At 41.2% G+C, this 13,116-nt stretch overlaps 1 protein-coding gene across 1 annotated transcript; it reads right to left on the bottom strand.

Annotated features, from left to right (window-relative positions):
* Positions 1–376: 376 nt before the first annotated feature.
* MNX1 (motor neuron and pancreas homeobox 1) lies at positions 377–7,246 on the bottom strand. Its single transcript, XM_030189914.1, has 3 exons — positions 6,684–7,246; positions 2,027–2,187; positions 377–1,285 (listed from the first exon to the last, which is right to left on the bottom strand). The coding sequence occupies exons 1-3, from the start codon at positions 7,198–7,200 to the stop codon at positions 983–985; spliced, it is 981 nt and encodes a 326-aa protein (XP_030045774.1). The 5' UTR covers positions 7,201–7,246; the 3' UTR covers positions 377–982.
* Positions 7,247–13,116: the final 5,870 nt, after the last annotated feature.

Below are 13,116 nucleotides of genomic sequence, written 5' to 3' on the forward strand. Positions count from 1 at the left end.
AGTTTTACATTTAAAGTGGACTTAAAACTATGGGCTAGTGTAGAAGATGCTGTTTATATAAGCATTTTATTGCACCTAATGTACAATCATTGTTCTTAAAAATTTTGAATACACAGCACTTAGAAACGTGGAATTCTGAATGGAAGAAAAGTAACATACACATTTACAATGTGTTTTCTCCAATGTATTTCCAATTATTTTGCAGTCTGTTAATGCAAATCTTTCCCAACTTATAGATGTGAATTTAAGCTAATGTGTTGTATGTTTTTAAATCAGTTATACAGTTTTATTGTATATGCAGTAGCTATTTTCTTTTATGAAACTGACTTCATAGAATGTTCTCACCTTTATTTAAGAAGAGTAGCTACACCACTGTCCAGTAGAAAACATTTTATTTTACTGCCCATGGTGGACAATGAGAGAAGCTAAATAATTTAGCATGCATAAGTAGCGTATCTTTTTTATATTTTAAAATACAAAAATAAAGAGTATACAATTGACGTTTGCAGCAGTTTCACTGTTCATGACGTAAACAGAATTACCGATATATAATACAGTCAACAGCTAGGAAAAAAAATGTAAAACAATTTTTTTATGTTGCAAATTTATGTTCAAATTCAAAACGTCATTTAACACTGAATTAACCTTGAGCCTTCCTCTGAATCCTGTTCCTTCTATCTTTAAAGAGGAAAGCAAACATGTACAAATCTCGCCAAAAAAAGTTCAAGACTGTCCTGTGTATGTTAAGGATAAATACACGGGTCATAAGCTGGAAAAAAAACAAGCCCCGCACTGGTCCGATTGAATTGTGCTGGAAGGGAAGAACTGTCTGGATTGGAGGAAAGAAGGAGCCCTTGTCCTCGTCGCCCTATCCGAAATCACGTGCGGGGGTTCCCAGGCCCGGCGCAGAGAGTAGCGCGCGGGGCGAGTGTGTGACCGGCCAGGCGCAGGTGGTGTGGTCCTGCGGAGCTCCCGCTACGGCTCAGCGCTGGCTCCGGCTCCGCGTGTTATGGCTGGGCTCCTCCTCCTCCTCCTCTGACGTGCAGTCGGAAGAGTGGTAGGTCAAGCGCGAGCCTCCCTCGCCCTGCGCCTGCGTGTTGCGCGGCTCATCCTCACTGTCCCCCAAGTCCCGCGCTCTGCTGCTCCGCGGCGCCGCCGGCTCCGCCTCCTCGCACTTGTCCTCTCCCCGGCCGCCCTTGTGTTTCTCTGCTTCCTGCGCCGCCTGCTCTTTGGCCTTTTTGCTCCTTTTCCACTTCATGCGCCGATTCTGGAACCAGATTTTGACCTGCAGAGGCGAGAGAGAGCGGCGGTCAGTCTAGGAGCAGGGGACAGGTGATCATCTATCCCCAGGACGCTGCCAACCCTGGTCCCCCTAACACTGCACACCACGCCACACTTTATGATTTTGGCTTTTGCTTCTAGTGCAGTAAAGCGATGTTTGACACAAATCTCTTCCCTCCCACCCTTCCATTTTCTGCTGCCCCTTTTGCAGTGGCTCAGTGAGGCTGCTGATATAATATTTGTCCCTGCTCTTCCATAGTAGACCAAGTTCTCTTTCTTTGCCTTTGGCCAAAATCAGGACAAGTTGCTATTAAAGAACGCATATAAAAAATGGTATATTTTCAAAATATATATACGGATTAAGCTTTACAAAAGCAATATATGCATAGGGTATGGGAGAAGGAATTCAGAAGATCAGAAAGGCACATTTTTTAGAACAGTGTCCCGGAGGCAAGCTACAGGCAGGATTGTATTGCTATTATCACCACTCGGAATGGTGTTTGGAAGGATCGGAAGACAAATGAGGAGACAAGGAGATCAGTCTATAAGGATGAGGGTTATTTTAGGCTCCTGGAAAGGGGAGAAATAATTCTAGAGCGTAAGCCCCGTTAGTCTAAAACATCAAAACCAGACTAGTGTCCTTGTCTGCTGCGAGGCTGAGTATGGGATTTGTTTCGCTCCCACCCCCACCCCCCACAGTCACCCTGTCAGTAATACCATGTGGTCCCCCTCCTCCTCCCCATACCTGCGTTTCGGTCAGCATGAGGGAGGTGGCCACTTCGAAGCGTTTGGGCCGTGACAGGTACTTGTTGAGTTTGAACTGATGCTCCAGTTCGAGCAGCTGTTGGCTGGTGAAGGCAGTGCGGGGTCGACGGCACTTGCCCAGTAGGGCGGATTGTGGCTGGGCTGCAATACAAACACAAGGCACAGAAGTGCCGGCTTCAGCAGCGGACACACACTAGTCTCCGTGGCTACCAAGACAGGTGCAATGGTTATCAATTCACTTCCGCTGCAACCACACAATTCCAGTTTTGCAACCACCTATTCCATGGACCAAACGCTCAAAGGTTTTAAGTAAATCTTTACACACTCCGACATATTATATAAGAAAGCGCTGCATGTTGTACCCAGATTAAATTTTAAAACAAGGTTCAAATAGTAACAATCAATGAAATATATAAGTTGGACAGCTGGTTTCCAACAAGAATGTAATCTGCACAACATTGGTTTCAATGAAATAGGTGAAAACTGATTTGAGTACACTAAGCACCGCATCAAACTTCCGGGTGAAAACCACACTAAAACAGGCCGCAAAGTGGCAGAGCTGCAGTATCGGTTATAAAATACCCAATGGCGATACAGTACTGCTATTGCGTATTTTAATATTTTAGATTAAAATAGGTATTGGGAATAGTTTTTATAAGAACGCAGTGTATTTTTGACACTTTCCCCATTTTATTTTGTAAACTGTACTTCACTCTGTTACAGATCTACACGAGTACTGCATATTTTGTATATTTATATAAGGTGTAGTTTTAGATATTATACTCAAACACTGTATTTTGCACGCTTTTATTTTGAATACTTTTGCTAGCCCAGACAGGTGTGGTTCGAGGGGATTTTTACTATAATGACCATGTTAAGCCTTGATGTCATCCACAGTTTATGCGACTCCCGTTTTAGGAAGACGCTTTAGTAAGCTCGACCAGTAAAAAGTATGGCGAACTGTCGTTATGTGTTATCTCACTGACATGCAAAGGCAGACAAGCCGTGTTTGTATTTACACAATTTCATGACTTTGCCCCAGCAGGGAAATTTATGACTCGAGAGAGATTTCTTAATTTCCCAAGAGCCTAACCAGCGCCGGACAATAAAACAGAAGCTGAGATCATTTCATCGGGATCCCTGTCTCTCCAGGGAGGAGCAAATTAACTTCATTTTAACGTGCACGCCCCTGATTTAGTTCAATAAAGGCAGTCCAATTCCCAACGTCCCCATACATTAGAACTTTTAATTAAAAAGATAGACTTCCAGTGGCACGCTGGGACTCACAGACTACCCCAGTACTCTTAGGGCAAAAAGAATATCACATTACAAGATTTCCCCTGAAACAGCTGCCTTTTGGCAAAATGGGTCTAAATCTGTTAAATAAATAAGAATTGGAAATTGGACTTCTATAATTTCAGTTTTATATTTAAAATCCATTACTTGGAGCCAGGTTAGAAACAGAAAATCAAAATGAAAATTTTATTTTATTTATTTATTGCATTTGTATCCCACATTTTCCCACCTATTTGCAGGCTCGATGTGGCTTACAATGATTCGTTATTGGTAAATAAAGATTAAGATAACAGTTATTGTTGCATATAGGCCATGAATAACACGATCAAGAATATAGTCAAGTATTTGGATACAGAGTACATTTCTGATGTAGGTAAGGTGTGAGTAACATTGTAAAGAATATATATAAATTACTTCACCAGCCCAAGAACTGTAAGAATAGAGTTTAGGCAACCTGTTTTCTTTTTCAACTTAGTCTTAATCTGTTATTATTGTAGTAAACTAGCAATAGAACCCTTGAAGCTTTTTACAGGACCACTGCAAAAAATTTTTTTAACGTTTTAATTATTTTTGCAGTGGCCCTGTAAAAAGCTTCAAGGGTTCTATTGCTAGTTTATTATAATAATAACAGTTTAAGACAAAGTGTATATATATATAGTTATTTATTTATTTTTAAGCATTGCTCTTTGCTTTGTCCGGTCACTTTATCTTAATCAGTTCTCACACGTGGAGGGGAATTGGCGAATTTTGACACAGCAGGTTAAGGCAGTACAATCCGGACAGTTGTCTGCATTATACACTGCAGCATGCCACACTAGTCGTGGCATTTTCTTTTTATAGGAAGGTTGATTGTAAAAAGGATGGCATTTACTACTGCTTTTTGGAGCAAAGATGTTAAAAGAAGCGGTATGAAAACGAGCCCTGTGCGGTGCAGAAACACTGCCCGGCTGGAGAGTTTCTCACTTTGCTGCCAGTCTTCTCCATTCTAGTGGCTGTTTATTCATGTTGGCATCCTGGTTGACACGGTAATAATTTACAGATTTACTAGTGTTTTCTTCCTGAATAGCTGGGCTTTTTTTTTTTTTTTTTTAAAGAATGGATTGGATGGTGAGAATCAATTAACCCATTTTTGCTTCACTCTGCTTTGAAATGTTAGAAATACCTGTTGTGGTGTGGAAGTGCAGTTTCCCAGTTAGTATGCAGTTTTATTGTACTCACTATCAGGTTTAACATTTGGCCCTCTCAGCCTTATTTTTAGAAGGCACGTTAACATAATTTTCAAATTTAAAATGTCTACCATTGTAGTAAAACAAAGAGAAAACGAAATAAATCCATATTATACACACTGTAGAGCTGCTGTAGGCCCGGTTTTTCAATAACAGCTGTTAAAAAAATGGTATAGTCAAAAGTTGTAAGTATATTAAAAAAAAAAGTACTCTTACAATTTAAGATCAAGGTAGAAATATAAGGCAGCCTTCTTCAAAACACCTCCATCTTAAAGCAGACAGGTGGTTACACAGTCTATGGGGGTGTATATTGTTCTAAAACTTCATAAGAGCATAAGAATAGCCATATTGGGTCAGATCAATGGTCCTTCCAGCCAAGTATCCTGCTTCCAACAGTGGCCAATCAAGGTCACAAGTACCTGGCAGAAACCCAAATAGTAGTAACATTCCATGCTAGCAATCCAAGGGCAAGCAGTGGCTTCCCTTATGCCTATCTCCACAGCAAACTATGGACTTTTCCTCCAGGAACTTGTCCAAACCTTTTTAAAACCCAAATATGCTAACTGCTGTTACCACATCCTATGGCAACAGTTCCAGACCTCAACTATTCTTTGAGTAAAAACATATTTCTCCTATTTTAAAAGTATTTACACATAATTTTAATGGATGCCCCCTAGTCTGAACGTTTAGAAAGAGTAAAAAAAAAATCGATTCACTTTTATGAGTTCTATACCACTCAGGATTTTGTAGACCTCAATCATATTCCCCCCCCCCCCCCCTCTTTTCAAAGTCCTAACCTCTTTATTCTTTTCTCCTACAAGAGGAGTTCAATCCTGTTTATTATTTTGGTGGCTTTTGTTTGTACCTTTTCTAATTCTGCTATATTTTTGAGATATGGCGACCAGAACTGAACACAATACTCATGGTGAGGTTATACCATGGAGCAATACAGAGGCCTTATAATATTCTTGATCTTATTTTCCATCCATTGCCTAATAATTCCTAACATCTTGTTTGCTTTTTTGCCTTCTGTAGCACACTGGGCAAAGGATTTCAGCACCTTGTCTACGATGACACCTAGATCTTTTTCTTGGGTGCTATCCCCTAAGGTGGACCCCAGCATCAGGTAACTATGGTTTGGATTATTCTTTCCAAAGTGCATCACTTTGCATTTGTCTACATTCAATTTCATCTGCCAATTGGATGTCCAGTCTTCCTGCAGTTTTCACAGTTCACATGTGTTTTTTAACAACTTTGAATAATTTTGTGTCATCTGCAAAATTAATCCCCTCACTTTCGAATTTCCAGATCATATGTAAATATGTTAAATAGCAATGGTTCAAGTACTAGATCTCTACTGCTAGTATATGTTCTCTACTGCTAGTATTTAAAAATAGGCCTTTTTCTAAAGCTGCAATTAGCTGGAGTTGAAATTATTATTTTAAATTAAGTCCAGGAAAGCCTAGTCCTCTGTTGGATGCCATGAAAGAAAAAAATGAAGGCATCCCCAGCATTAGTCGCTTATACATTAATTTAATTGGAAACAAGTTTGAAATACCCTAATGAATTTTATTGAAAAAAAAATTAAAATAAAATGCCTGCCATTTTTAGACTAGCCCCAATGTCACATGCGGTCACTGATCCTATTTGGTAAGAAAACACGCTCTGGATTAATTAAATTCAGAAACTGTATACAGTAGATAATACTGTATACACTGGTGCAACCATTACACGATTTTTGTTTTCATGCTTTTCAACAGACTTCCAAACTATATGTTTTTTAAAACATTAAACATTAATGCATGTTATCTGCCACAGGACCCATTTTACTCCTATGGGCCCTGCTTCAGATAATATTAATTAATTATTATTAAAAAGACCTCTACATTAATTCCCAAGCGCTTCTTGCTCTTTGCTACCAGTGCAAGTGGCCGCATATTTGTATCCTTCAATTATTTGAAGTCCTATAAAGGTATTCCCTTTTCATTTCACACCTTGATTCATTACAACAACAAAAAATGAAATCGGAACCAAGGAGAAAAATGAGCAATTTAGGTTAACTTAGCCTCTCCCTCCTCCCCACATCGGACGGATAGGTGGTGAGCCCACACTTACAGTTAAAGTCCGGCATTTTGGGCAGCATCATGCCGGCCGTGGACGCTCGGAGCCACTGGTCCAGTTGGAAGGTGCCGGCACTCAGCTTGATGGGGTCGGCGGGGTGCGAGGGATGCGAGCCCTGCAGGTGGGCGGCATAGGAGTAAGAGAGAGCCGGGTGCTGCCCCGCCGCCAGAGCCGCCGCTGCCGCGTAGCTGTACACGGGATGCCCGTACAGAGCCGCCCCCTGCGGATGGAAGCCCATTAGACCGCCAGCCACCCCCGACTGCTGCTGCTGACTCCCCCCGCCAACCCCGTTCAGGAAAGCCGGCTTGGGTAGCAGCCCGCAGACGCCGATCCGAGGCGGTGAGGGGCTGTCGGTGCGCAGGCAGTCCGAGCCGCTGCTGGCCGTGTGCTCCGAGGGCGGGCTGCCCGACGGCGACGACAGCGAGGTGACCAGCGCCAGCGGCGAGGTCTGAGCCTTGGGCGGATCGGCGGCCAATAGAGCGTCGATGCGGAAATTTTTGGATTTTTCCATCAGACTCGGCGGCTCCTGCTCCCCCGCCCACGAGCAGCGGGAGGAGGAAGGATAGGGGTGGGAGGGTGGGGGCGTGCAGGCAGCACCGGAGTTCGGGCGCCGGCGGCAGCGACACACTGAGCGCTGCCCCACGATCGTTCCTTCCACTTCAAGGCGCTGCCAGGGCGCCCATTGGCGGGCGGTCTTTGAAGTGACCAGATTGGTGGGCGGGGCTGGATCCGGCGACCGCCATTGGCTGCGCGGCTGTCAGGGGCTCGGAGAAGAAGGGGGAGGGGGGCCCTGGATGCTGCTCACGTGCTGCTGCTGCTCTCCCAGTCCTGCGCTCCTGTGACACCCGGGAAAAAGAAGCCGTGGAAAGGTCCCAAAGCAGATCAGGCTCGTGGGATTTCGAGCGGGGTGGGTGGGGGGAGAGGATGGAGAGGAAATCTACATGGGCTCACCTCTTCCTCAGTGCTAGCGTCTTGAGTTTAAAATGAAGGTTCGTATAATGGCCCTTCCCCCCCCCCTAAAGATAGTTATCTATGATCTGTAGCCCCATTTGTAATTATTATACAGATCAGATAATCTGTATAATAATTACAAATGGGGTTACAGATCATAGATAACTATCAGATAATCTCTTGTGGACCTATTTATCTTCTCTTGCCTTGCCCTCGTTATTAGAGATAAAAAAAAAGATCTATAATTTGATTGCTGTCTTCTATGCGTTCTGTCTACAGAACACTAGTCCCTCTTCATGACCTTGTTTTCCAAAGATTTACTCACATAATATGCCTACGAAAGGAACGCCAGGACACTACTAGTGGACTGCAAAAATTCTGAATGAAGAGACCCATCTGTTTAATCTAGAACATAAATTAAATTTTAGCACACTTTGGATGAATTAATAAAAATAGTATCTCATAAAAGTAGAAGAGGACATCTATTTTAAAAGTTCGGTTTGCTACTATGGATGAGTTAATACGCCTATTTCACGAAAGAATATAAACTTAAGGACAATTTTCCAAAGAAGAAGAAAAACAAAGCTTTTAACCTGTTTCCCTTAAAAATATATGTTTTTATTTTCAGGTTGGTGTAATACTAACACATCCTTATGGCAATGTACATTATTTATATGCTGTAAGTTAGCGGGTAGTAACAGACTTCTGATCGAATGAAATACGTTGATCTGCATACATCATTTCAGTAACTGTAATCTGTGCACGTTTTAAACGAGAAAACGGATACATCATGATACCATTATAAAATATTACTAATTAAACAAATGTGCAATATTTTATAAGCACTCACAATGAGTCATAGTGATTGATGTGCCTTTATAACAGTCTGAATTTTTGTAATATGTCTTGTAATTTTATACAGGCTATTGTTTCCAATGTGAGAATGAAAGGAAACAGAAAAATAAAGAAAAAAATATCAATAAAAATAGACCATTGCATGGCAGCATCAAAACAAAGGTGTTTTATAAATACGTGAGAAAAGCTCTTTGATGAATTGGAATCCTCAAGATAAAATACAATGAAGAGAGTAAAGTTATTAAGTCAAAGAAAAGTGCGTTATATGTTTGGAGTTTTGTTTCACCCCTTGGTGTAAAGAATAACTGAGGGTGTCATTAGTTTCGTCAAATAAACTTTGTAGATCGAATATGAGCAAATTTCAGAAAATGGTGAGATCTCTGAAACTTGGAGAAGTCACATCGCTTCGCCTGCCATTGGAATTAATACACATTTCAACTTTCGCATGTCTGTAGATTTAAATGTTTGGGGGTACGTGCTTGCAAGCCTAAATGCTTTCTAGTGAGTTTTGAAGAATAATCACCTATATTGATCAAGAAGCCAAATCCGCCACTGAAAGAAAAATCTGTCAAACTAGAGGAAGACTTTAATAATTTTAATTCTTTGTTTATTAACTTTATTAATTTTGGGAAGTTATATCGGGTTCTAATTGTCTTATAACGTATAACAAACAGTGATTCAGACACTTCCCTTTAAGTTTTGGATGTTCTCACATTTATATAGTGAATCCCATTTGTGATTGCAGGTGTCCTTTAAAAAAAATCCGTAGTACGATTGTGAAAATTGTTAAAATGTCTTTATGTTCAAAACAAAGTTTCCACGGGACATCACTGGTCAGTTATTTAAGGCAGGTTTAAGTACTAAATACCTAGGGTGAAACAAAATTGAGAAAATCAGTATTGCCACGACCCTTTTTCCAGTTAGTGAAAATGCAATTAGTGATTTTGTGCTAGGTCGCCGACTTTTTGAACGTGCTTCCTTTTCCCCTATGGCAACTGGAGTGGAGGATGGAGGCTGCTGTTGAACCCGACCTGGTATCTTCTGTTCTTTTCTCTTCTCATCTCAACTCAAAATTACCACTATGAAAATAATTTCACGATGCGCAAATAGAAAAACACAGCACTGCTTCAGTATTATAATTCGCATGATTTGAAGAGAACAGAGTATTATTACTTGAATTATATTTGATATTTCCTTTTTTTTCTTGTAATTATTAGAGGAAACTGACACCAGAAGCAATTCTTCAATATATTAACAAGTACCTCTTCCGTGTTAATACAGATATGCTTGGTTGTGCGGATAAAACATGTAAAAAAAACTTGGAAGTAAAAGATTGAGGCGCACAGAACATTTTGGTATTCAGTTTTCCCCCTTTCTTTGTTTAGGAGAAGGTTGGAACTGCTGATTCAATTAAAAGATGAGCTAGAGCCCCCCTTCAAACAAAGGCAAGGAACGAAATATGCTTTTTAAGTTTCCTAAAACAGGTGCATAGTCGCTGCAAAGCAACTAGAGGTCTTTGGGTGACTGATTCAATCGGAGTCCAGTGCTATCAGGACAGGTTATGGCTCACCCTACCCCCCTACCCCAACAGTGATCTATCAGGTCAGGCCACGGGGCAGCTGCTGTTTTCTAACCTACGAAGAAACAAACAAACAAACAAAACCCTTTGGGTCTTTTTGGGGCTTTTGAATAACACGTAGATGGGAAAAGAGGCTCGGGCGTAAATCAGCACGCATCCCTCCTCTAGTGCAGTAAGCGGTACAATTGCAGACAGTCATTCCGGTGACTGATTGTGGATTGCAATGTGCAACACAGTTCACACGCATCTTGCAGCTTTTCCAATCAAAATGTGTGTACAGGGAGGATAGGCGAAAAGTTCAAGGTCACACGGTGAGTAGTGACTAGTTGGGGGATGGGCAGTTCTAGGCTCCGCCCACATCCTGCTTGGCTAAAACTCACACAGGCCGCTTCAATGTGTTAATTTAGCTTATGGGACTGTTCGCCTCCTCTCGGTGACATCAATTTTCATGTGGGGGATGCGTGGGGTTCCATGACAACTTTATTGGTTTTTGTGTATCCAGTATATTGGTTTGTGCCTAATATATTAATTTTCTGGAGTATTATAGCATGAGAATTCTTCTGTAAATCAAACAAGTTTGTCAGATATATTGGTTATTGTATGAAGCATTGGTTTATAGGTAGCTTTGACGTGTTCATGTAAGTTATTGGTCCATAAAACGTCCAGTTCATTTGTATAATGTACTCTCTTTCCCACTTGATCTAATTTATTTAAGGAATGCATTTCTTTGCGTAAGGTGCTTAGCAGTTTGCATATAAATATGTAGGGGATCGTAGGGCAGAGAGACAAAAAAAAATGACTCTTTTCTGCTCGAGTATTAGTTTACGTATGAAAATGAATATGTTGTACACACGGAGGTGAGCGTAAATACCAATTTAATTCACATTTGAGGAAGCAGCTCGCCAACAGTGGTGTCCTTAGTCGGGAGCACAAACCCCACAGTCTGAGAGCTCCTGTGCTGTCCTGAACTAGTCTGTATGATTTACACAGCCGACCAGCATGTAATACAAGGTAACCAAAATGATTTATGGGAATTAGTATTTTGCCACAAATAATTGCAGCAATTTGTTTGCCTTTTGAGTGCAGGCTTTCAGTTGCCCCCCATTTTTACCTGGGTTTGGTTTGGCCTAATCATACTGCTGCTTTAAGGGCGGCCCAGCAGTGTCTGGAGAAGCCGAGCTTTGTTGCAGCTCTTTGGGGCACGTGAGTAATCCCTCACCCCCCTGCCGTTCTGTTCCAAAGCTCTCTTCCTAAAAATACCCCCTTCCCTGAAGTTTAGATAGTTTGTGATAAAATACATAGGACAAGAAGCTGGAGACAGTTTAAGGATGGAAACTCAAAGCTGAACCAATCAAGGTAAATGGTGCAAGAGAAAGTGTTGTTTCTTTTTAGGAGAAATAACGGTTTACGATGCATTAGCTTTTTTGATTAGTTATTTTGGTCAAATAATCCTGAGATGTAAGATCGACCTATCTACACGGTGAAAGAATAACCCATTCGGAGACATTGCCCCATGGAAGAACGCATTTTATCATTATTATTATTAGGTAATCAGCAAGGAATCTTCCTCATGGTTTGAAATAATTGAAGCTCCATACCTGTCGTACTAAATAAAAAAGGAGGTTTGCTCCGAAAGATTTTCATCCTGCTTATTTTACAAAATATATGACTTGCTCCTCCGTGGCGTGCAGGAAGAGATGCGCAAAATAGCACATATACATACATACATAAATAAACATGCAGAAAATAAAAATACTATTTAATGACATCAGAAACCCGGTTAACTAAATAATCCAAACCAATGACATAAACCAAATCAAACTAATAATACTCCGTGTCCGAAACACTCCGAACAAAGTAGAAACGAACCTTCCGATTATTTTAGTTACTTCAAATAATGTACGTGTTTAATTTATTCCAAAAGCATATTGAATAACTAATTCTCATGGCATTGGCCATCTTAGTATCCTAGCTTTCCTCCAATGTGGTTCCTGGACAGACCAGCTTTCAAGATCATCTTTTCCTGAGCTGACGTTTCAGACTTATTAGCAACCTTTTGGTTTACACAAAAAATGGCACATGTGAGTTTATCTTGTCGAAGCAAACTCCCACAGAAGGTGAGCTCTCCACAGGAAAACCAACGAAAGGCAAAACACACAGTGGATCCAAAAAAAGAGTCCTCTCACAATGAGTGTCTTCCTGAACAAGGTCTTTATTTTTGGATCCACAGTTTATCTTGTCGGGCAGACTGGGTGGACCGTGCAGGTCTTTTTCTGCCGTCATCTACTATGTTACTATGAAATCGTTCTGAGGTTAAAGCTTGTTAGTTGTATTTTAAGCAATGGGTGCTCGCCTGTTCTGTTCTGTTGTTAATCTGTCTGTGTACCTGTTTAAAAAGAATTTTAAATTAAAAATATACAGTGGGGGAAATAAGTATTTGATCCCTTGCTGATTTTGTAAGTTTGCCCACTGACAAAGACATGAGCAGCCCATAATTGAAGGGTAGGTTATTGGTAACAGTGAGAGATAGCACATCACAAATTAAATCCGGAAAATCACATTGTGGAAAGTATATGAATTTATTTGCATTCTGCAGAGGGAAATAAGTATTTGATCCCCCACCAACCAGTAAGAGATCTGGCCCCTACAGACCAGGTAGATGCTCCAAATCAACTCGTTACCTGCATGACAGACAGCTGTCGGCAATGGTCACCTGTATGAAAGACACCTGTCCACAGACTCAGTGAATCAGTCAGACTCTAACCTCTACAAAATGGCCAAGAGCAAGGAGCTGTCTAAGGATGTCAGGGACAAGATCATACACCTGCACAAGGCTGGAATGGGCTACAAAACCATCAGTAAGACGCTGGGCGAGAAGGAGACAACTGTTGGTGCCATAGTAAGAAAATGGAAGAAGTACAAAATGACTGTCAATCGACAAAGATCTGGGGCTCCACGCAAAATCTCACCTCGTGGGGTATCCTTGATCATGAGGAAGGTTAGAAATCAGCCTACAACTACAAGGGGGGAACTTGTCAATGA

The sequence above is a fragment of the Microcaecilia unicolor genome, chromosome 1, assembly GCF_901765095.1.
Source record: "Microcaecilia unicolor chromosome 1, aMicUni1.1, whole genome shotgun sequence".
In the NCBI taxonomy this organism is placed as follows: domain Eukaryota; kingdom Metazoa; phylum Chordata; class Amphibia; order Gymnophiona; family Siphonopidae; genus Microcaecilia; species Microcaecilia unicolor.